At 36.8% G+C, this 25,499-nt stretch overlaps 2 protein-coding genes across 6 annotated transcripts in view; one reads left to right on the top strand and one right to left on the bottom strand.

Annotated features, from left to right (window-relative positions):
- Positions 1-348: 348 nt before the first annotated feature.
- On the top strand, positions 349-9,763 carry LOC122842251 (cytochrome P450 1B1). 4 transcript variants are annotated; one of them, XM_044135955.1, is made up of 5 exons: positions 349-505; positions 1,317-1,437; positions 2,525-2,764; positions 2,916-3,898; positions 5,529-9,763. In XM_044135955.1, exons 3-5 carry the CDS (start codon positions 2,729-2,731, stop codon positions 6,133-6,135), a joined length of 1,626 nt encoding a protein of 541 aa, XP_043991890.1. In that variant the 5' UTR covers positions 349-505; positions 1,317-1,437; positions 2,525-2,728; the 3' UTR covers positions 6,136-9,763. The 4 variants fall into 4 exon arrangements, with proteins under 4 accessions (XP_043991890.1, XP_043991891.1, XP_043991888.1 ...); XM_044135956.1 differs by having other exon boundaries at positions 2,905-3,898; XM_044135953.1 differs by having other exon boundaries at positions 2,875-3,898.
- A 3,299-nt stretch (positions 9,764-13,062) lies between these two features.
- LOC122842250 (regulator of microtubule dynamics protein 2) overlaps positions 13,063-25,499 on the bottom strand; it is a 34,548-nt gene continuing 22,111 nt past the window's right edge. The window contains exons 7-12 of one of the 2 annotated variants that reach the window (XM_044135951.1): positions 23,752-23,827; positions 23,138-23,215; positions 20,806-20,904; positions 18,390-18,443; positions 18,235-18,315; positions 13,063-16,856 (exon numbers count right to left, since the gene is read on the bottom strand). In XM_044135951.1, coding sequence (XP_043991886.1) covers positions 16,803-16,856; positions 18,235-18,315; positions 18,390-18,443; positions 20,806-20,904; positions 23,138-23,215; positions 23,752-23,827 — 442 coding nt within the window. In that variant the 3' untranslated portion in view covers positions 13,063-16,802. Of the gene's footprint in view, positions 16,857-18,234; positions 18,316-18,389; positions 18,444-18,920; positions 19,530-20,805; positions 20,905-23,137; positions 23,216-23,751; positions 23,828-25,499 lie in introns of those variants that run through there. The other variant, XM_044135952.1, reaches the window with a different exon arrangement.

Below are 25,499 nucleotides of genomic sequence, written 5' to 3'. Positions count from 1 at the left end.
CTTCCTAAATATGGAAACATCAAACTGAACCTCAACCAAACATTTACTGTTTCCCAAACCTTTCAATTGGTTTTCTTCAGAGATTCTCCTTCCACTAAACTTTCCTTGTGCAGAGTGCCAACTAACAGAACATTTCTTCATTAAAAATACATTTATTTTCCTGTTTTCTACATGCTGATGACTGTAAGCTGCTCCGTGATTCTATGACATTTTGACTTGAGCTGCTGAAATAAATAATATTTATGTTTAACATGAAACGCCTGAAAATGTTTGTCTGGTTTATTAGGTGAGAAATAAAACGGTAAACAGAAGTATGACGATCCCCGCCTCACTTTTCTCCCACAATGATTCGCCCAGCAGGAGATTAAATGTTAAATATTTCCACGCGTGGAGAGTCGGGAACCATTTCCACGGGTTTGTCTCCAAGCCACGGATCAACAGCGGAAACTGTGATGGGTCGGAGTGACGTCATCAGAGTGACGTCGAGCCTGAGGGTCTTTACGCAGTGAGTTCATTTTGTATTAAATATATTTTAAAAATAAAAATAAAAAGCCTAAAATGTGTCGCTTAGTGTTGATTAGCTAAAAACAAAAATAGACAAAAGGCCAAATTTCTCCCGTCGTCCTTTTCACTCACCGCCGTGGATTAAAAAAAAACTTATTTATGTTATAGTAACTTTAAAAAAAACATTTTTATTTAATTAGATCAATAAATTCAAGACTGTCTTCATAGAGTTAATGTTCGCCTATTGGGGAAATTAAAAAGATTAATGTTAATAAGAGTAAAAAGTTTGTCTTATGTTCATTCAAAAATATATTTTTTAAAATCTCCTAGTAGAATATAGTTTGAAAAAAAGATATTACGACCGTAACGACGGGATAAATCTCTATATTTATGCTCTTTTATGTTAATGCGGCTTTATGCTCGTTTCATTGAGTTTTTTAAAATTAGGATTGGTGAAAAAGAAAGTTTTTTCTGAGGGTCAAACATGTTGAGTCGGTCTGAGCCGCTGTCCGCGGTGCTGAAGCAGAAAACATCCAACCAGAGCAGAAATAAACATCATTCCTGCAGAAAAACATTCAGAGGATCAAGATGAAGTCAAATAATAATAATAATAATAATAATAATAATAATAATAATAATAATAATAATAATAATAATAATAATAATAATAATAATAAAAACACTTTCAGAGTAGATTTCTGTGATTAGCAGCAGGTTTTAATTTAATCTACTGCTGTAAATTTGATCTGTTATCTGAATCAAATGTTTGAGGATAAAACACACATTTCATGTTTTGTTTATTAATCCTCCAGTTGGATCGGGGTTACTGTAACGTTCCCGCCCGGTACCGCATGTTGATGAGGAAATCTGCGGGTTCGCCTCCTCCTTGCGGCTCCGCAGGAAAACGCAGCCTGGCGGGGATTTAATCCGGAGGTATGAAAGGATTTAAGAACCAGCTCTGTCTCAAATTTACTAACGCTGCTAAATCCTTTTTGGATCTCACGGCTTCCTTATTTGTCACCCAGACTTAAATCTTAGTTTTTTTTAATTACTATCTTCTTCTCGTATGTTGTTTTTAACTTTCTAGTACAAACACTTTGAATTGTCTTTCACTGAAAGGTGCTGTATAAATAAAGTTTCCTTGCCGAAATGTGGATTTTAAAACCGAAACAATCCAGACTGAAGCTGACGTTTAGAGTCAAGGACGTAAACATTTTCAGTTTGTTGATGTTTTAATGCCTCGCTGCGCATCTGAAGAGCTTTTAATTTGAAATGAGAAGTAAAAACGTAGCATTTAAAATGTTTCTGTTCGGACCGAGATGAGACAGAATGAACTCTGCTGAACCTGCAGGATGTCGGCTTCACGTTTCCCTTCCGGCTGCAGAGTCACAGGGTTATGATTTCTCTTAAACAAACTAGTAATTAAATAAAACCAGCAACATGACATGTGACAAAATAAAAAAATAAAATCTGATTTTGTTCAAGTTCTATAATTTATCATGCTGAAAATACGTCATCAGGATAATAATAATAATAATAATAATAATAATAATAATAATAATAATAATAATAATAATAATAATAACAATAATAATAATAATAATAATGCTCTAGTCGTGATTTATTTTAATTCATTTAAATGCATTATTCTAAGAAAAAAAAACAATAAATTCTGCAATATTAAAATTGATCTCTTATATTATTTGTAACACTGATGCTAAACTTTTCGTCCAACTTGATAATAATAAAAATACTTTTAAAAAATAAATAAATAATCCATTTATGACTGACTTAATTAATCTAAATGTGTTACTTTTACATAATAAAACACTAAATGCTGTGACTAAATGTTTTAAAGTCTGTAAATCTTTTTAGTGGTTAAATTTTTCTGCTTTGCTTTGAATATTCAGTCAGATTCTGTTCTGCAAAAGGTTTATAATAAGAAATAAATGCAACATTCATCAACAACAACCATTAATGATGATGATGATGATGATGATGATGATGATGATGCTGACAGGTTTCGCTGGAGGAGGTGATGGTGGGAGGAGAAGCGGAGGACGGTGGCCCCCCCACCCCCTTCACATCAAACCTGCCCACTGCACCGGAGCCGCCGACGGGCCGTGATGCTGCAGCCGCCCGCAGATAAAAGACCCGCTGCGGCGCTCTGCGGACAGAAAACACGCAGCGGGAAGTCTGCGGCAGCAAAACCTCCGCAGCTGAAATGTGGAGGAATCATCAGATTTTTGTTGCTTTTAAGGTAATTCACCAAAAGATAAAAACGACCTGAATTACCTCCATAAAATCTATTATTATTCTTATTCTTCTCCTTCTTATTCTTATTCTTCTTCTTATTATTATTAATAATAGTAATGATAATATTCTTCGTCGTGATGGAAGAGTCTCTGCAGAGTTTCCCCACAGTTAACTGTTTCACTCCCGGCGCGCTGCTGGCGGCCTGCCTGGTTCTGCTGCTCTCCGTGAGGCTGTGGCTCCGGCGCCGCGGGGCCGCTCCGGGCCTGCCGGGGCCCTTCGCCTGGCCCGTTATCGGGAACGCCGCGCAACTCGGCAACACGCCGCACCTGTACTGCACCCGCATGGCGAGGAAGTACGGCAACGTGTTCCAGATGCAGCTGGGCAGCCGAACCGTGGTGGTTCTGAACGGCGACGCCATCCGACCGGCGCTCATCAAGCAGGGTTTGGACTTCGCCGGGAGGCCGGACTTCGCCTCCTTCCGGTTCATCTCCGACGGCCGGAGCATGGCGTTCGGTACCGTCACGGACTGGTGGAAGACGCACCGCAAAGTGGCGCAGTCCACCGTCCGCATGTTCTCCACCGGGAACCCGCAGACCAAGCGGACCTTCGAGCAGCACGTCCTGGCCGAGTTCAGGGAGCTTCTGCAGCGGTTCGTGGAGAAGACGCGGGCGGAGCGGTACTTCCAGCCCGGCACCGACCTGGTGGTGTCCACGGCCAACGTGATGAGCGCCGTCTGCTTCGGGAGGAGGTACACCTACGAGGATGCGGAGTTCCGGGAGGTGGTGGGCAGGAACGACAAGTTCACCAAGACCGTGGGAGCCGGGAGCATCGTGGACGTGATGCCGTGGCTCCAGTACTTCCCCAACCCAATCAAAACCATCTTCGAGGACTTCAAGAACCTCAACCGGGACTTTGGGGAGTTCATCCGGGATAAAGTCATGGAGCACAGGAAGTCCATCGAGTCGAGCGCCATCCGGGACATGACGGACGCTTTCATCGTGGCCCTGGAACGAAACACGGAGTCCGCTGGACTCTCCGCTGGGACGGACTTCGTGACTCCCACCATAGGGGACATTTTTGGAGCCAGCCAGGACACGCTGTCCACGGCTTTACAGTGGATCATCCTCATACTGGTCAAGTAAGAAACCTTCATATACTGGATAGTTTAGCTGAAACAAACAAATCTGGAAGTCCAGATTGGCTTTAAAACCAGTTTTTATTTCAAGAATCTGATTTTCTAGATTCTTGTGAAACATGAACATTAAGGATTATCTGATAAAAAGTTTCTGTTTTGTTTAAATGTCAGAACAAACCTGCTTCAATTTCCATGACTTAGGAAACAGGTGTTTAAAAAATAAATAAAGAAGAATAAATCTGAAAGTTTATCCTTTTGTCAAGCCCTGATTTTAAGTTTTTAGGTGTTTTAAACTCGGCATCTTAAAGATATTTAGTCCGAATTTAAAAAACACTAAAAAGTCCGACTCTGTTTGTTGATTTAATCATATATTTAACACCTCAGAGTTATTTCCTTCTCTGAGGTGTGTGACACATTTTAGCACCATAAACCTGTAACTATAACGATCCTGTCAAACTTAAACTATTCTGAATATTTACAAGCTTCCTCTTGATAGACTGAAATTAATTACTGTCTATTTTCATCCCAATGACATCTCTCTCCCTGTTTCCTCCTCTGTTTTTTCTTTTCTGTCTCTCTATATTTACCCTCAGCACGAATCAAATCGCCTTTTTTTTTCTGGCGCCCCCTGTAGCGCAGCGCCCCTATGCGTCACATTTAGTGCATACTCACTTTTTGCGCCACTTGGTGCAAAACTAAGGAAGTTTAATTCCAGGTGTTTTAGATGAAGGTCAGTGCAGGTCAAGTCAGGCCTGATTTTATAAACTTTAGCCACATTTTAAGAGACTTCTCCTCATCTTTTTATTTTTCAGTCTTTTTGTTTTCACTTTGAGGGGAACAGCAGCTGATTAGCTCACACTGCTCCCAGCTCCATGTTAAAAGAAGTGTTGTTGCATGTGTTATGTAAGGAGTGAAACTGAACACTGGTGGAAGTGAACAGTCAGCTGTTTGCAGTGACTGCTGGCCCCTTTATGTCATCGGTTTTTAGAAAAACAGGTTAAAGCTGCAGTATGAAACTTTTATAAAAAATATTTATCACATATTTGATATGAGAGAAATGGGAGGAGGCAGAGGAGCTTCAATTGTTTTCTAACTAGAAACAACGAATCAGAGAAAGGAGGCGGGTCTTAGCGCTGTCAATCACCTCACTCCTTTACTGCTACCACAGCTTCTTCCTCATGTCATAGCACGCTAATTAGCCAAAGAAAGCAGGTAAACAGTTTCCCTATGATGGTAATTTGTTTCTCCATCATTAGAAGGTTTAGCAGCGCATTTATAAGTTTGACTGACAGCACCAAGCCCCGCCTCCTGGCTCTGATTGGTTGTTTTTGGACAAGAGTGGTGCATTCCTCCAACATTTCCAACGATGCATTCCTTGGAACATACTGTTTCATACTATTTCAAGGCTAACTAACAGTAGTTAGCAATGTGAATGGTAACTAGCATTCACAAGGCTTGTTAGTCTTATGAATGCTAACTTGTGAATGCTAAGTAGCATTGGATGATTGACAGCTCTAAGCCCCGCCTCCTGGCTCTGATTGGTTGTTTTTAGTCTGGAGCGGTGCAGTGCTAACAAATATGTAAAAAGCATATATTTTTTTGTAAAAGTTACATGCTGATGTCTCTCCTTCAGGTATCCTGAGATCCAAACGCGTCTTCAGCTGGAGGTGGACAGAGTTGTGGACCGGAGTCGTCTGCCGTCCATGGAGGACCAGGCCGAGCTGCCGTACGTCATGGCCTTCCTCTACGAGGTGATGCGCTTCACCAGCTTCATCCCGCTCACCATCCCCCACTCGACCATCACAGACACCTCCATCATGGGCTACACCATTCCAAAGAACACCGTCATCTTCATAAACCAGTGGTCCATCAACCACGACCCGGCCACGTGGTCCAACCCGGGGACCTTTGACCCCGAGCGCTTCCTGGACCCCCAGGGGGCGCTGAACAAAGACCTGGCCGCCAACGTGCTCATCTTCTCGTTGGGCCGGCGGCGGTGCATCGGCGAGCAGCTGTCCAAGATGCAGCTGTTCCTGTTCACGGCGCTGCTGGCGCACCAGTGCCGCATCGCCGCCAACCCGGCGAAGACGCTAACCCTGGACTACAAGTACGGCCTGACTCTGAAACCGCACGACTACGCCATCGCCGTGTCTCTGCGGGAAGACATGACTCTGCTGGACGCTGGTGTCGCTCAGGCAGTCGCAAACGAACAATCAGCAGAATTACAGGCAAAAGATTAAAGATTAAAGGCCACAGCAAATGAGTCATCGGACCTGAAAACTTTAGCCAAAAATTAAAAACAATCGTTTTAGCATAAATACAAAAACAAATGCTGAATTTTTAATAGATTTCCATTTTATTCCTGCAAAAATGGAGAAAAGAAATGAGCTGAAGCTAGCTATAGCTTAGCTAGCTATAGTAGCCATAGCTAGAAGCTACACTGCAAGAACACAAAATCTTACCAAGAGTGTTTGTCTCCTTTTAAGTGCAAATATTTTAGTACGCTTGAAATAAAACAAAACCAACTTCAGAGTAACTTTTCAGTAAAATATAAAAGTTTGCTTTAAATTAAAATTACTGGCAGATTTTTTCACTTTTAAGATATCTGTTCTGGAAATTAGACCAAAACTCGTTGTAACATTGTGTGTTTTTGCAGTGTATGGATGTTAGCTTCTGGATTTCAAACAGAACGACACTAAAATTTCCAGATTAGGTCTGTTTTTAAAAATTTAATGGCATTTTCCATCGTATAAAAAAGTATATCCATCAGCTTCATTTTAAATTATAAAAATATAAATAAATTAGTGGTTATTTAAACTGAGGATAAGTTTCCTACAGTAGATATTTGTCTAAATTTCTTAATTGTTGTTTTTTTCATTTGCGACTCTAAATGATTTTTCGTTTTTGGCAGTTCTGAGCGGTTGCAGCTCCTGGTCTGAGGACTCAGAAAATGAAGAATCAGTGAGAGCAGAAATTGGGTTTGTGCCTAAATAAGCAGTAGATATATGGAAGCAGACATATTTATTGACACCTCTGGTAAATATATGTAAACAGCCTCAAAATATTTGAAATATTAACACCATCGGACTTGAAAGTGTAGAAAAATCCAGACTTTTACCTGTTTTTCTCAACAGATCATCGTCCGATTCTTTTTATTTAAAATCCCCTGACGTTGTGGAAATCCTGCATGAACTCTTAACAAGGTGTCCAGGGTGTTTGAAAGGAAAAGAGGCCCACAGCATGACAGTTCCTCCTCTGCACTTAACAATGGTGCTTACATTTGGCATTTTAGAAAAAAAAAACATATTTTTCTGTTTTAGCTTCACTTTGGTCAGATAGTAAAGGAATAAAATGTTGAATTTAATTATTTGATTATGTCCATTATTAATGTTTTTCTAAAATTAAATGAAAAATATGCCAATACTTTTTTATCTAATTAATCGATTAATCATCAGAATAATCGATTAATCACTTACTAAAATAATCATTAATTGCAGCCCAGGCTTTACAAACACTAATCCACCTAAAAAATACGTAAACTTAAAAAACACCTTCATTTACTGATTGTTTTGATTTTATTAAAAAGCTGATTTGGTTGATGTGGGAGAGCTGTAGTCAAGTAAAGGAGGGATTTTTCTAAATCTTTTAGCGGCTGCAATAACAGTTTTACTTTAAGACTCTTCAACCAGAGGTGCTGATAAATGCGTCTGCATCTGAATTTCGCTCTGGGTGTTTCTGCAGACAGAAAGCGATGGCACATCTGTTCTCAACATTAGTCAGCCGCAGCGATCTGCAATCAGAACCAGAAAACAGTCTGGAAAAACAAAACGCTAACAGTGAAGCTCTGATCCTAAACAAGACTAAGCTGCTGCATAATTTATCCCTGCCAGGTGGAAAAAAACTGCACACTTTTATTGTTGCTTTGCTACCTGGAAAAAAGACACTTTATCTGCTTCATTAACGATCCAAATGTTTCTAATCGTGTATCTTGATAACTGTGATGAACAAACTGTGTTTCGGATCCTCATGACGACAGAAACAAGCTGCAGCTACATAAACTCCTAGCTTCAGCTCTGCTAGCACTAAATGTTCAGTAGCAACGTGTAAATTAATATATATGCCGGTGTATTACTCAGGAAGAGAAAGACGAAAATACTATTTAATCTAATATATTCTTTCACTTTTACAGATTTTGTTGTAAAGAGACGGTGAGTTTCACATGTAAACGGATATTAAAGCAGTGTAACTTAGCTGGATACTCAGTCAGTCAGGAAAATGTAAAGGACGTTACAGACACGCACTGCAAAAACAGAAGATACCACCAAGGGTTTTTGGTAAGTTTCTGATGTAAATATATTAGCACACTGAAAAAAAGGGGGCAAAAGTAACTTAAAAATAAATTTTTAGCAAGATTTAGAGGAGTTTGTTTAAAGTTAATAATTTCCTAATATTGAAGAAAAATTACTAATTTTATTGGCAGATTATTTCACTTATACCAAAACATTTTTACCATGTTATAAGTGAAATAAACTGCCAGTGGAACTAGAGCTGGGTTGCTAGGCGACGGCTGAGGTGGCTGGCGTTGCTAGGTAACGGCACAGAGTGAGTTGATTATGAAATATGTGGAACCTTTAGTTTTTCACCAAAATTTAGGATTTATTTACTTAAGACAAGCTCTTAGATCTTGCTGAAAAGTTACTTTTAAGTTACTTTTAAAATATTTTCACTTGAAAGCACTTGGAACTGCCTTGTTGCTGAAAAAGCGCTATTTAAATAAAACTTCTTATTCTAAAACTAGCTAAAAAAAAACCCTTGGTAATATTTTTTGTTTTTGCAGTGCAGGATTATAAATTCTCACCTACTCACAACCTCGACAAATACTAAATGTTTTATGGTTTTTACAGCAGAAATGTTGAGATTAATTTTGTTTAAAAAAGAAAAACAACAATCAATCTTTCTGCTGCTATAAAGCAGGAGAGGGATTAGAGTGAAATGTGAAGTATGTTTCTTTCAGCCAGCTGGCTGACAGTGTGTAGCAGCATATGGAGACAAGATCTCATTATTACACTGCAAAAACACAAAGTCTTACCAAGTATTTTTGGTCTAGTTTCTAGTGTAAAAAAACTTGAAATCAGACAAAACAAAACTACAGGAGAATGTTTTAAGCCAATAATTCTTTAACTATTTCACTTGACAAAACATTATAAGTGTAATAATCTGCCAGTGGAACTAGAACTGGGTTGCTAGGCAACGAGCTTGGCTTGGCTAGTGTTGCTAGGTAACGACTGTGAAGTGAAATTATCTGTCAGCAGAAACAAGTACTTTTTAAAATCAATATCAAGGAATTATTGACTCAAAACAAGCTCTTATTTCTTTCTGAAAAGTTACTTGTAAGTTAGTTTTGCTTTATTTCAAGTGAACTAAAATATTTGCACTAGAAACTAGACCAGAAATACTTTGTGAGATTTTGGGGTTTCTTGCCGTGGAGGGCATTAAACTGCAGAAACTGTATGATAGAAAATGTTTCACCTCCCTGCTAAAGTTCGGCTCATTTTGGGCATTTCATGTACGTTTGCACAGGAATCTGATTCTGTGCAAACGTACATGAAGAATGTCTTTGTTCTCCACCTTATTTGCCTCTATGAAGGTTTATTCTCTGTTGTCTTACTGTGTTTTGCTTAATGTGTAAATTATGTAATTTACACATTAAGCGTAAATTACTCTAAAGTGTAATTTACACTTTAGAGGCTGACACAGAGATCTACGGGTTCCTGCAGAAGCCAGTCAAATTCATGTAAATTCAATGTAACTGCAAAATGTAAATATTTACAGGTGTAGAGAAAACCAAATAAAATGATTTTATCCACAGCCAGTTTGCTAAGCTGCTTTTTTCTGGACCCATGCTGCACATAAATAAAATATTGGGGATACAATTAGCTTGTTAACAAGTTTAAATGTTTTCTGTTTAAAGTTCATCAGAAACCAAAGGTACAAGTAAAGCTAAGCTAAAGCTCTGCTAACACGTTGCCATTTGTGAGCCTCAGATAAAACCATTTTAGAGTTTTTTAAAGATGTCGCCATACAGAAATTGTGCTTTTATTCAAAAAGAGTCAGACCAGCCGGCCAAATGTCCTGGAACTCAGTTTGGGTTGCTAGGTAATGGGCTGGGCTCTGCTGTGGTTGCTAGGCAACGGCTCAGCGCTTCCTGATTTGTAACTTTACCTTCTGAAGGTTTTTGAAACGTGTTATTTAATTTTACCAACTTGTAACTCGAAAGATAACTATACTGAACGACTCAGAAGCTTATTTTAAGTAAATAATTCTTTAATATTGATGAAAAATGACTTTATGATTATTTTACTAAGACATTTTTCCCGTGTTATAAGTAAAATAATCTGCCAACAGAAATATTTTTTCCATCAATATTATAGAATTATTTATTTAAAACAAGCATCCATTTCTTGCTGAAAAGTTACTTGCAAGTTAATTTAATCTTTTTTAAATTGTACTAAGATATTTGCTCTAGAAACTCAACAAAGATATTTAGTAAGATTTGTGTTTTTGCAGTGTAGGTCAGTTCTGTCTACTACTTTTAATCCAAATAAATCCATTCAGCTTGTTTCCATTTGAGTTTTCATCAAGCCACATGGAAAAAACCTACATTTAGATACAAAACTGTCGCGTTCGATGCTTTCCAAGAACTGCAGGCGGGAACAGAAAGGAAAACGTTTCTAAGATGTTTCTGCCTGTTCTGCCTTTTTTGGTTTTGTTTTTTATCTCAGCCTGCTAGAACATCCTGTACTCGTTCAAAGTGAGGCACGTAGCTGCCGACTAACCAGAGCGTGACAGAATCAGACAGTAGATGGCTGCTGATACCGAGCAGCTTTCTCTTTCCCTCTCTCTCTCTTTGTTCCCATTTTTACAAATCCAAAAGTAATTCCCAGGACTAAACAGCCCCTGGAGTAATGTGTGGCAGCGCTCCAAGCATAACCTTTATGAATGGGAGTGAAAACATCGTTTTCTTTAGTCAAATTGCAATAAATTAGAAAATGCTGAGCTGAAACATTTGCACATGGAAGCTTTTTACTCTGGATGCTAAAGTATTCCCACACCTTTGACTTTCTTGCACTTTGTTTGTATTTAGTGTTTCTAAGGTCATGAGCTGAATTTCTATTGCAAATGTGCGCAAAAGTTTGACAAAATTCTGCTGTTTAGAGTTTCTATTAAAGCTGCAGTATAACTTTTAATGAGAAATATTTTGTTTTGCAACTGTTTTTCTTGAAACTGTAACTATTTTCTAACAGATCAATAAACTTTACATTCTAATTAACATTTAACCTTGAAACCGGAAGACATTTTAAATATCAAAAATAAATAAAACATAAATATCAAATAAAATTAATTCTGAAGTCGCTGTAAACTAAATAAAAAAAGGTTTAGTTGACACCAAAGCAACAGACTCAAAACTTTTTTAATCCAGTTTTCTGATAGGAGGGAAAATAGGAAAATCATAAATCATGCAAATCGAAGTTATTGAGTTCGTTTTAATTTTTAATTTATCATGTGATGTATTGATTTATTACTAAATTCAATTTATTGATCAACTGTAATGTTTAATACAAAGTAAAAAGAGCTGAATAAAAATGTACTTTTCAGAATCTTAATAGTGAAAACATGGACTCACTCCATTCTGTATGCTAACATTAGTGGATAAGCTACAATTAGCCAAAATGCTATGGTTAGCTTAAATGCTGTCAGTAGCATGTGTAGTGTCAACAACATAACAATAAATGAGCTAAAATCTTATCTTATGTGCAAGTCTGTTAGCATGAGGGCTATCATTAGCATATTGAGTCACTAGCATGTTGATGCTAGCAGTAGGTTGAGGGCTTTAGCTGCACCAGGCACAATAAAGATTACAGAGAAAATTTTACTGTGCAAAGCATTTGGACACCAGTCATGAAAGAGCTGTTTTGTTCTGCTACATTGCAAAGCAACCTGACATATTGCATGAATTGGTTGTTAGACACATCCTATGTCATCACAGCTTAAACCTGTCAGGTCTGCATTAGCCAGATTAACAAGAGACTCTGATACGCTTGCATCTTGCATTGGCTGGAGATAAAACACATGCAAGTTGTGTAACTTCAGCAGAGCTCAGCTCAGGAATGAATGTGTGGATGTGCAGCTTATAAATGATGGAGGGTATTCAAGTTATTCAGACAGCGGCTGATGGAGGCTGAGAAATGTCACAGCATGGCTGATACTGGGATTATTTGAAGTGAGTCCTGAACAAACAGCAGGTGTAGCCAGAAATAGTCCGAAGCTGAGCAGAGCGGTTAACTTTAAATTCAAAGCGTGAATTCACTCGTTCTGAGGATTACCGTCATATTTTATTTTATTTGCACTATTTTCTCAAGGTGGGGTGATTATACAAACTGCAATGTGGACTTTCTCTGAATCACATAGGGACATAATAATTAGACATAATTAGTGATGTCAGTTAATAAAAAATGGACTGATCTTATCGACCGACTAACGGTCAATTAATAAGTGGACATTTTCTTAAAAGTCCGAGTTTTCTCTTTTGTCAAGAGAGCAGACCGTCTTTCCATAGCATGCTAACGCTACTCCGTCATGCAGCTCGTCTGAATAAAGCGATATAAAGGTGAAACTTAAGGAGCTTTTTGAGGATTTATTGTTTCTAAACAGAACCGCATAAAGCGCATGTTGTGCCCCACACTGGGCTGTTTGATTTCTCTTAACTGTTCTGCTTGGGCGCCACCGCCATCTTCGTTTTTCTTCGCTTCATGATGACCAGCGGCGCCCTCTGCTGGATGGCGGCCAAACCGCAACACTAAAACAAGGTCTAAACGGACTTTAATCATTGATTGGAACTAATTTTAACATAAACTATTAATGTTAAGTGAATCGATTGTTTACATCCTCAATCAATAGGGTCAAATATATAAATGCACCATAGACCCTGAAAATAATAAAAGTATAGTCATATTATTACAACTATTCTTGTAATTTTATAACTTTACTCTCAAAATTGTATTAATTTTGTTAGTAAGACTCAAATACTTCATGTTGGTTTCCCTTTTTAGCATCGTGGAGCTAAAAAAGTGGATTTTACATAACGCTGCACCTTTAAATGAGTCCAGTTGAGTCAGCAAATTTATTGTTTTACAGTGTTACAATGCATTCGCACAAAATATGACAAAAAGAATAATAATGTGCATTTCTGCAGGTAGCCAGTGTGAATTGTGACAGAAACAGGTGAGTGACAAACGCACCTCAAACAATCAATCAACTATGGCCGCTGGATGAAAATTTGGTGCTGCAGCAGAGAAAAAAACCAGACCCAAATGTTTAATGGTGCAGCTCCTGAACCCGTTTGCAACATCTGGCCCTGCATGTGCAGACACCACAGCTGTCTCGACCGAAGCGCTTGATTACAGGAGGCTTATAAAACCAGCAGGAAAGGTGAAGTTTCCATTTAAACAAACACCTGCACTGATTTGGGAAGCACCTCTTTAGAGAAAAACAGATGAAACATGACTAGACCAGCGGGAGGCCGACCCAAATCTAACGCAGCAGCAAACCCCCCGCTGCCCCGGCACACAATGTTCAGAGAGGCGAATTCTGCACGACACGACCATACTTGTTACTCCATGATGACTTTGGATGAAGATCAACTTGGTTTAATATGAAACATTTTTACTGTGCGCTTTAATTATATGCTGGATATTACAAAACTTGTTACGGTTTTTTAATAAACAGCAATAAAACAGAAAAAAACAAACAAGGTGGGAAAACGATTCCTCCAATCAGAAATTTATAGATTTACTATGACATTCCAGTAATCATTGAGCTTCATCTCAGCCAGAAAGTATTTAAATCATTCACGTACATTCAACTGGTAAAAAGAGCACAAAGATGCATGTAAAGAAAAGAAGCTTTAAAAGGATGTGAATGTTTGAATGACGGCGCTCTTGGGTCATTGTAGCGAGAAAAAGAGGAGCAAATTTCCATCAACAGTTACAGAAATTTCTCAGCTCAAAAAGTCTTATGACACATTTTTGACTTATCAAACTGAAATCTCCATATTTTTTCTAGAAAATGTCTGAGTTTAATTTCAAAATTTGAGATTTTGCATCTGGCAAAATTTGGACTTTTACTCTGAATAAAGTAAAACTTTGAGTTTTTTTGCTCTTCCTTTTTTTGTTTCGTATTTTATCTACGATGGTCCTGATTTGTGTCCCACATTTGACCCAAAGCTCTCCGTACATGCTGGCATCTCTGGATAAAAAGCCTTAAAATAAACACAAGTTACACTGAAGTTGCATAATTCAATACCAAAAGGATTCATAATAATAATCTGTGTCATGAATGAGGGATGCCAAAATGTCAGGATTAAAATCAGTCTGAGGTTTAACCTAAAGAAAGTTTCCAGGAATGACCAATCAAACAGTAATGGTCTCTCAAACACATTCAGATTAATAAAAACAACAAAACACCAACAGATACAACTACTTTTCTTTATCACAACAAAGAAACCCTGATATTCATGTTTTTGTTACATATTTTTTACATTACCTGTAAACTTCAGTTTATCTGACCTTCAACCAGCATCATTTCAACTTCATACATAAAATGTAGTGTAAAGAAAATCATCTTCACATAAAACATTTACAAAAAAACCCAGTAAAAAGAAGAAAGTCTGACTTCCACAGAAGAGGTTTAGGGCCTCGAAAAAATTATTTTAAATTTTTTTTCAAAATTTTTATTTTTTTCTAAGAATTCTGAATATTTATAGAATTTGGTTACTTTTTTAAATCAAACTTTTGACTTTATTTTGTGAATTGTTTAAATCTCAAAATTCAGATTTTTCTCTCAGAATTCTTTTAGAATTCTGACTTTAATTTCAGAAGATTAAAGTCAGAATTCTGAGAATAAAGTCAATGTTTTCTTTTTTTCAGTTTCCCTAATCACTTTCCGTAAACGTCTACTTTTGCTTCAAGAGAAAATATGTAAATGAGGGTTCGGATGATTCACAGATGTATTTTCTCACAGATCCTGGGGGATTTTTCCCGCCGCTCGCCGCCTCCCTCACAAACATGAAGTCATTTCAGTTTCTGAGCGGCTGGAGAACATGGGAGAGTTCACGTTAGTCATGTGAACTCAGGTGTGCGGATTCAGAACGAAAGTTTCAGGTGAGATAAAACTGGAAATTTCAGACTTTTGAAACTTCCAAGTTTTATCTCAGAATTTCTGTTTATTTTCAATAAAATGTTCAACTTCTGGAGATCCGACATTTCTAAATTTAAACTTTCTGAGATGTTTAGAGCAGATTTTTGACCTTTGAAACCCACAAAGTTTTTCAGATTTTTTTCCAAAAACATTCGGTGTCTGAAAATTAGAAATTTCCAAGTTTTTTTCAAGAAAATCTAAAAAGTTTAAAGTTTTTTTTCTTGCAAATTTTCAGCTTTTGGAAATGAAAAATGTCCAATATTTTTCTTGAAAATATCTCAAATTAATATCAAAATTTCACATATTTTTCTAGCAAATTTTTGACTTTTGGAAATTGTTTTCTTTGGAAAAAGTTTCCACATTTTTCCTAGAAAATGTCTGAAATTAATCCAACACTTTTTGAGTTTTCTGAATCTCTATATTTCCATCCATAATGGTGGTTTTATGTACACTGTCAAACTTTTCCATCTCTTAAAAGAAAGTCAATTTCAGCTGTTCCACCATCTCTACTGTTGTTTCAAATAATCTTCTGATCTTTAAATGAATACCTGATTTAGTGTGATAATCTAATCCCACTGCCTAATCCCTCACACAATCCAGCAGAACATTCACTGCTTCTGAATAAAACCATCAGAAAATGTTTGGTAACGCTACAGTGAGTTTTCCAAAGTGAGAAGCAGAGTTGAATGATTCATCTGGTGCAACAAAATGAAAGCTGTTGGGAAAACTGCTGAGATTCTGCTACGAATGACTTTTTACAGTGAAGAAGGATCTTTCAGGTTCAGTTTTGTTTCCAGGTAAAAGTTTTAATTTGAAATATGACCCGTTTCTTAGCGCAGGTGGAAATGAAGATGAATTCATGAAATGATCTTTCGCAGCAGAGCCTCGCACTGCAAAAGCACAACATTTAATACCAGGTATTTTGTCTAGTTTTAGTGTAAATATCTTAGTTCACTTAAAATGAGACAAAACTAACCAACAAGTAACCTTTCAGTGAGATATAGGACTTTGTTTTCCGTCAATAATTCCTCAATATTGATGAAAAAGTTCTAGTTCCACTGGCAGATTATTTCACTTCTTTCACAATCGTTACCTAGCAACGGCAGCCACGCCCAGCCCGTCGCCTAGCAACCCAGTTCTGTTCCACTGACAGATTATTTCACTTATAATAAAGCATTTTTCCCATGTTATAAATATGGATATAGGAGCTAAAACAAGTTTATTCATTTTGCTGAAAAGTTACTTGTTAGTTTGTTTTGTCTTATTTAAAGTGAACTAAGATATTTGCACCAGAAACTAGACCAGAAATACTTGGTAAGATTGTTTTTGCAGTGTAACGGCGCTAATGCATCACCATGTGTATAAAGTCTGGAGAACGTACAAAAAATAAAAGATAGATCACATACATAATCACAGCATGTAAATGAATAAACTCAGATTATAACATGTAGGAAAAGAATTGATCGATAAGAACTTTTTCATGATTAGAAAAGAGAATTAACCGTTAAAATAAGAAAACTAAAAATATATATTGTTACACTCACAGAGTGAATCAAACAGATATTTACCTCCACCGTTTCCCCCAGAATATTTTATATATTTTATATAGATATATAGATATAAATAACTTCAGAATGGTTCCTTAGCGTTTTCACACTCTGACTGAAGGGTAGAGTAAATCCAGCTCCTTTTGTGCTTCTTCATCCTGAATAAAGGAAAATATTTTGAAGTCATTCGTCATTGTTGGTTCATTTTGAACTTTTCAGCCACTAACTGAAGCAAACTGTCTCTTTATACTTTCTTCCATTCTGTCTCCTCTGGTTTTTATTGGGAGTGGTGCATTATTGTAAAGTGAAAGTAGAAATGTGTGTAAAACTTTGTACATTTTCTGCTTATGTCTGTTGTGGTTTTTTCCAATAAATAAGAAACATAATAAAAATCACAAAGATTAAATTTGCTAAGATGACAAGTCATTAAAAACAGCAGCATCATCCTCAACTACTTCCTGTTGTCTATTTTTGTCGTTTCTGGCAGTAGTAACAACCAGTTGTTGATTATGAGACTCTTGTGATGTGAAAAAAGTGTTTCCATTGCAGTTTTGTAAAATAAACCAAATTACATGCAGCTAAAAAAACCACCTCATCCAAGATCCAAAACTTTTTATCAAACAAATTAGTTTTTTTTTTTTTAATTGCTGTATTTTCATTAAGCAAATTTATTTTAAAAATGTCAAATTCTGCATCTTTTTGGTCAATGGAAATGCAGCTAGTCTTAGTGAATAGTTCCTCTTCTTCTTCGTGTTCAATCATCATAATAGACCATTAGCGCCACCAACTGGTAAGAAGGATAAATGTCACCAAAAAACCCTGAGCACTTTAATCTTTAATCTTTCTGAAATAAATCTACAAATTTAGTTTTGGCTGTTATTTGATAGAACAAGAAACAAAATAAGACACACACAGAAAAAAAAAATTTACTCTCAATTTAGATTGGATTAAGAAAAGTGAATCATAAAGACGAAACTATAAAACTAAATCCGCACTAAAGCTGCAACTAACAATTATTTTACGTTCTGATTTATCTATCGATTATTCTGACAATCAATTAATCTGATAACAATAGGCACATTCTGTTGGCTTCTCAAATAACTCTGTTTTATACAATATTGGAAATAAATACTGAATATTTTTGGATAAACTAATTAATAATTGAACAGCAAAGGATTTTTTTACAGAACTAAAACTTGAGTTCTGGGTGAAACGTATTTACAGACGAATCTTTTTATCTTAAATGCAATTTTTGGATTAATTACTGCTCTGTGGTGAATTTATAGAAAAGATAAATGGAGGATAATCCAGGAGGAAAGCCTGGATGGCCTAGTCAAAGTCTAGACCTAAATGATTTATTTTCACAGATGCAGTTCCTTCAATCTGTCTGTGATTGAGGAGTGAGCAAAAACGTCATGTCTAGATGGAAGTTCTTTGTATTTCACAGCTTTGCACCACATTCTATTGTTTTATTGCACAAAATCAAATTAAAACGGAAACGTTTTTGGTTCAGAATGAAACTAAAGTGAAGTGAACCTCTTTGGAGACGGTGTTCATGGAAGATGCAGCCTCACACATCTTCCTGGCCTTCTCGCTCTGCCCCAAAGCTTTATAACACTGCCACAAAAAGCAGTAAAGTTAAGATAAATCCCAGTTTACAGCCAACAGGATCATCAGGAACCATCACTGACCTTCGCAAGGAACACATAGTTTAGCTTCGAGTACGCAGGATGAATCTCTTCAACCTGCGTTGATAGAAAAAATAGAAAACTGGTTCATTTCTGAGCTGCAACGCCGGATTTACCTCAGCAAGAAACAGATTATCCAACAGAGTTCAGAAGAAAAGAAATATTCCTCATTGCTCCACAGAGTGGAAACTATAACAGCAGCACTGAGGCACAAAAAAGGTCAAAAAGTGATTAAAAAAATAACTTAAAAGTAACTTTTCAGAAAAGATATAAGAGCTTTTTTTAAGTAAATAATTCCTTAATGTTGATGAAAAAGTTCTGCTTCTACTGGCAGATAAATTAATAAATAATATGGGGAAAATGTTTTGTTATAAGTGAAATAAACTACCAGTGGAATTAAAGCTTGGTTGCTAGGTAACAGGCTGGCTTGGCTGCCGTTGCTAGGTAACGAGTGTGAAATAATCTGCCAAAGGAACTAGTACTTTTTTATCAATACTAATGAAATATTGACTTAAAACTAGCTCATATATTTTATTAAAAAGTTGTGTTTAAGTTATTTTCTCTAATTTCTAGTTTACTACGATATTTGGTCAAGAAATTAGACCAAACATACTTTGTCAGATTTTATGTTTTTGCAGTGTGGGATGAAATAATCATAAAAAAAAGTTCAACGTTGTACAGTAAAAAGACAACAGACTCCTTACAATAACTTACAAACCTTTTATTAAAAATCAGAAATAATTGTTTTCGAAATTGGTGTGGTTCCATTAATCAAATTTATTTTCTTAATTCCAGTTTGTGCAGTTTTAAGGTTGATGGACTAGAGATGTTCGGAGGAAGGATCTGCTGTAACGATGCTTTGTGCATTTAGGATGCAGCAGACAGATATAACAGGGGTAACCGGTAAGAAACAAGATTCGTGTTTATTGTTTTTTTTTTTTTACGTCAAAAGAATACTATAATTCAGGTGCAATTGTGGTAACCATGGTAACCCACTCCACCTTTACTCCACCTTCTATGAACATGGCTGATTTATGGGGGAGTCTGAATTGGCGCTGGGTTTTTTTTCCTCCAGCTGCTCGGCAGCAGACATGCTCCAAGGTTTTCGCCGGCGAGTCGCAGCACGACTCGTTTAAAGCCAAGCTAATGAGAAGAGACACGCAGAGGAATATTGGCCAGGAGCAAAAGTATTTTCTCTGCTGTATAAACAGTTGAAATGTGGGAACGCAGATTAGACTGCTCTGAAAACACACAGATTAAAAAATAAAAATAAAAAAAAGGAGCGCAGGAGCTAACCTGGAGGGGAAATTTCTTCTGCGCCACAAAATAAACTCGATTCTGGTTGATTGTGAGAGCAAAAACTAACAAAACTAAATAAAAACTCAACTTTCTCTGTTATTTAAGAGTATTTCTTAAATCATTTCAAGTAATTATGATTAACCCACATTTTCTTTTGACATCAAGACAGCAAAGGTCAATCCAAAAGGTCGTTTAGTTAAAAATATTGATATCAATATCAATATCCAATCCTATATCAATAACGGGTTTCAAGCAGTTCCCTGCAAATCAAATGTAATATTTAGCTCTACTTTAAGGAATTTGCACCAACAAAAGGTGAATTAGTATTTAGACCCTCAAATAGACTCTCTTGTATTATTTATTGTTAAACTTCTCTCATCTGGGTTTGTAAACATTTTCACATAAAATTCAAGCATTTTTAAACATTTTCAAGGTAAGTTTCCAAACTTTTCCAGCATCACTTTGGAGATAAAAACAATACAAATAAACTAAAACAGACTGTTCCAATTCACTTTTACATTATTTTATTTAATATGGTTATTAATAATGTTTTGAGATAAAGTAATCTAAAATAGAACTAAATTTTACGTTTTTATTTCAATTTTCTTGCACACTGATGGATTCAAGAGTAAAGAAATCCACCAGTTTTAATAAAGTTTAGCATATAAAATGTTAGTTAATTTTTATTTCATTTCCACAGATCATTAAGTCACAGAGTTATTATAATAATAATTCAAACAATTCAAATAAATTGTGTTAAAGTAAAAAACTTTCTGCTCAAATTAAATGTAGAGCACAAAGTAGAATCTTTATAAACTTTATTTGAAGAAAGAAATAATTTTAGATATTCTCCCTAATATAAAACAATAAAACTTTTATCTGATTTAATTTCAAACAGTGAGAAAAAAATTATTTTTCTAATCTTTAAATATCTGGTGTCAACATTTAAGCTTTGAATCAAATGTTAGATTTTATTGCTACTTATTGTCTATTAATGACTTTCAAGGACTTTTCACAGAAATAAAGAACTTTCCAAACCTTAAAAACACCAAAATAAAATTTTCCAGGATGTCAAAATAAAAACATGGATAAAAACCCGGTTGTTTTTAAAACGGCGTACCTTCAGAAAATTCTTCAGTGCGTCTTCGATTGTGGCGCTTGGAGGTTCTCCAAATAGTGTTGCAGCAACTTTCCTCTCAATCCACGACAACTGAGCAACCTGGAAAACAACCAAACAACTGACCTTAAAACAGGAAAATACCAGACAAAAAATAACAACAATAAAAGAAAGATACAGAGGAATTTATAGCCTTTAGCAACAATTTCATTAAAATCACTAAAATTCCCATAATTTCTTATCGGCGCCATTCAGCCAATCAGAGCCCAGGAAAGTGGAACGGTGTTCCTGGATTGGCTGGTTTTCAAGTCATCGTTTTAGCTTTCAAAGCTAAAGTTAGAATATTTTACAAAAACCCTCAAAAAGTTGGATTAAACTCAATCATCATGTTTTCTTGTCTTTCCCGTTCTGCAGAGTGGCTCAGAGAAAAGAGCGTCTGCATCGGATCATATTCAGACCCAAACAGGAAGTCTTGGATGAATAATTAAAAGCTTCCATGCACTGATAAATTCAATTTTTAACATGAAAATAGAAATAATTTGGGATATTCTAACTCACCTAAAACAATTTTAACCTGATTTAACAATTTAGTAGGTGTGTAAAAATATATGGTTTCCACTGTAAATAATGTTTTCCAAATTTAATTAAACGTTGGATTTCACTTTATTACAAAACTGTGCAGTTTGAATATCAAGTTTTTTTTTAGGATTTCAAAATAAAAGCACGGATAGTGCTTGTCTGTTTTTCTAAACCAGCATTATAAAAATGTTTATATTTTTCACAAATGACACCAGTGTTTTTACGACAAGAATAAGGTTAATTTATTTTTTCAGTCCTTTACCAGGAATGAAAGTCATTTCTAACATTGAAATCTACCAATTTTTTTTTTTATATTACAATTAAAATTTAGTTCGAAATTTTTGTTTTTATTTTTTAACAGCAAATTAACACATTGCATGAAAACAAAATCTGAAAATGTACCAATAAAACCCCTAATCAGATCCAACGTCCAAATATAGCAGCGATGACTCAGTGAGTAAAGACATAGCGCGACGGCCATAAAAACAGCCGTTATCTGAATCAAAAACAAACGCCAGAACGGAAAGAACACGAACCGAACAGAAACAGGATGGAGCTCTGACTCTGCTGCTATCTGATTTAAAGCTAACAATGGCTGCTGTTAACCTCCCAGAGAGCGGCCTGCCAGAATCACACAGGCAGAAAAAAAACACACAGAACTCCACATGTTGTCTGCACTACGGCAAGCCGTCACTATCAATAATTAGACCTACATTAACGGCTTGTTCTAAACTGGTTTTTATTATAAACTCAACATTCACAAAATGGAAAAGCTCAGTATCTACTGACAGCGTTTCGGTATAGAAACGCTGCAATACAATGTCACGCCAAAAAAGCTGCTTTCCAGTTATGACTAGCATTAGGTTTAGCTGTCAAGTTGTCAACATAATGCCAAAATCTTAAATGTTCACCTGATATATAAAGGAAAAGGGACACCGTGAATTGGTACTAATTATCAAAACTATAACAACTAGATAACAAGGTCAGGAAAAATATCAAATGAGAAGGAAGTAGGCTAGCTATGCTAGCTTGACTATGACAACTTTGACATCCAGATGTACTGTGGAATTAAGTGTTTCGGTTCAGTTAAAAAATAAAAAGAGGCGATCTAAACACCAACTCTGACAGATCATCAGTAGAGAAGATGTTTAATTTAGCTAATAATTTCCAGATATAAACAATAATATGCAACGTGTCTACAGATTTAGTACAATCTGTAACTTACCGAGATGTATTCATGAAAAAAATCAAGCTCAAACACAAAGACTAAACTCCTAGCCTCACATCGTAACCATGGTAATAATCATCGAATTATGAAGCAGAGCTTCAAACGTTTACAAAGTAAACTTGCCAGCTCCTTTAAATCTTCATTTTAAATATTAAGCAAGTTAAGATCTTATAATTGATAACTGTTGAAACCATTAAATCAAATTCGCAGCATTCACATTCAGCAATCATAAACAAATGTTAAAATTGTAAATCTATGCTCTGTGTTAAAATGTTAGCATCTGTGCTAGTTCACTTATGCTCTAAATGTGACCCTCACTAAGTAGCTAATGTTTTAAGATCTGATTACTTAATTGGGATTTAACAGAAGTGCAAATTTTTTAGATATTTATTTTAATTGTATTTTTTTGTTGTGTTTGTTGTGTAACATTTTTACATTTTCTGCGTTCAAACTCTCAGAACGTCTCATTATTGATACTAACGGCTTGCCATACACTCTGAGGTCAGAGACAAGGTAAAGGTCACGTACAGCGTAACACCAGCGGCCCAGCAGGTAGTAGGATAGAGGGTCTTGCGGCTTCAACTCGATGGCTTTATCCAGGTGATCCTGGGACAGAAGGAGAGAAACAAAAGGATTTAACGCTGATTCATGGTACGACTAGGAGAGAGATTTTAACGCTGATTCATGGTACAGCTGCTGTTTTCACCGCCTTCTGTCCCAACCTGATCTGTCCTGCTTCACCAACCCACAAGTATTTTACACACACTCCCTCCGCTGTCACAGACTCTCCCCTTCTTTTCATTTCTGCCCTCTTCAGCTCTCTCTTTCCCTTTCTCTCTTTTTTTCCTCTCTCTCATTCACCTGTCAAAGCTCTGAAGGTTCACAGTGTTTGGGAAAACTGCAGAGAGGAGATAAAATGCTACGTGCCGTTGTTCCATGCTCTGGTTATGTAAGCGGATGAGTGAAACCTGAACCTCCAGGGCCACATAATGGCGGTTATAAAGTTGGCCTTCTATCACCAGAATATCCTTTCCAGGATTAAACGACTAATTTCCCAGCAAGATCTAGAGAAACTCAACACCTTCAGAAATTTGCTTTCAAATGTGAAAATGCTGGAATAGTTTTAGATCTGTGTAGCTCACCTTAAAGATGTAACCGTTCTTTATCTTGTTTTGTATCGAGTCGTATTCTGCCATGATTCCACACATGATGGCGTACCTGTGAAGACCAAAGAAAACTCAGAAATCAGTTTTTGTGTAAGCAGCGTCTCATGCTAAATAAAGTGTTAAATTTATTTTTGAAGGCAAATTTCTGAAGGTAAATTTTTATAAGGTGAATTTTTTGCTACTGAACTTAAAGTAAAATCAGAATGCCAAGGATAAAAATTCATTGCCTAAAAACGTCAGACTCTAATTAAACTCTTTCTTCCATACTGTGAGCCAAAAGGTTGCAAACATTGAAGATTTTATGTTTTACTGAAACATTTTGTTTCAGTAAAACATAAAAGCTTCTCCTGCTCTGCTAGAAAACACGATGGCACAAGAATTTAAACCCCAAACAGACAGATAAAAATTAAAAAACAACATGTTCAAGTGAAGTGAGGGGGAACCACCATGGAAGAATTAAACACCTGAGAAACAATCATTAATGGAAAATCAACACTGATGAGACAAATACTGCCGCAAATTACCCTGAAAGGCAAACACCAGACGAGGAACTGTGGGCTACTGTGACTAAAGAGCTTTGTGTTTATTTAGCGAAGGCAGCGGGGGACGAGCCCACACAGCCACTGGCTGGCGCTGCGCTGGATGGGTTTCAGCAGAGATGCTATCTGTCACCAGCAGGTCCAATGAAAACAGGCAGCTGGATGCAAAGGCTTTGAACAGATCCATCACCTCTGATTAAAGATCTGCTGAAAGCCACAGCGGTTGGCTTATCCTTCGCATCCATGTGTTAATTTAACTCTTTTTCTGTTTTCCATCTTTGAAAGTCCCTCAGAGGTAGAGTTGTTGCCTTGCAGCAAGAAGGTCCTGGGTTCGATTCCCGGCCCGGGGTCTTTCTGCATGGAGTTTGCATGTTCTCCCTGTGCATGGTGGGTTCTCTCCGGGTTCTCCGGGTTCCTCCCACAGTCCAAAAACATGACTGTCAGGTTAATTGGTCTCTCTAAGTGTGCATGGTTGTTTGTTCTGTCCTCATTTCTGAGTTAAAACAATTTTCTTGTTGACTTAAACTGCATTTTTAAGGCAGCAGGTGGACTTTCATTTTCAAGTTAAACCACCTTCAAATGTTTTACAGTGCATGCAGAAGCAGCTGAGCCACGTGTTTAACATGAATACTTGATTGTTAAAAGGACTGCTCTTATGCAATGCTACTTTATTTCAGAGGCACAGAGCAGAGAAGAGGAAGAGATAGGATGTAGAGGCGTGTCTGGCCTCAGGGCCCCAACTGCTGGAGCTAACCTGCTCCATTAAACCGAGAGCTGAAACATTATCCTGGCTAATAAGAAAAGGAAAGTATCAAAAGGGGAGGAGAGAAGTCGCAATAAATGACAGGGGAAGATGAGGCGAGGAAAGAGCGCTTCATTGCGTAAAGTTGGTGCACATGTTCCAGTAAGATCACTAAGAAATCCCCTAGTCCACTGGGCAAAAACAAAGAGCCCAAAGAGACAGGTGCTTGGCGGAAACAGCAGATAGATTTCAGCCTTCAGATCCAAACACGAACAGCCAAACGCAGAGAGTTGCCAGATGGGACTCCAGGCTAAAACTTGTACAGAAACAGGGCGAGGAACTGCCAAATGTTTCAAGACGGGGTGCAATGTGTACAGTTCACTGACACACTTAGCTCAGGACAAAAACAAAGTGATACTGTTTTCTCTACCGTCTCAGAGGAT

The sequence above is a fragment of the Gambusia affinis genome, linkage group LG13, assembly GCF_019740435.1.
Source record: "Gambusia affinis linkage group LG13, SWU_Gaff_1.0, whole genome shotgun sequence".
In the NCBI taxonomy this organism is placed as follows: Eukaryota; Metazoa; Chordata; class Actinopteri; order Cyprinodontiformes; family Poeciliidae; genus Gambusia; species Gambusia affinis.
This window is presented reverse-complemented; position numbering and strand designations above follow the sequence as displayed.

Bases quoted from the DNA above. Each gene is read 5' to 3' on its own strand.
- LOC122842251 (XM_044135954.1), top strand. From the start codon at position 2,877: ATGATAATATTCTTCGTCGTGATGGAAGAGTCTCTGCAGAGTTTCCCC. The intron at 3,899-5,528 runs GTAAGAAACCTT...TCTCTCCTTCAG, and splicing joins ATCATCCTCATACTGGTCAA to GTATCCTGAGATCCAAACGC.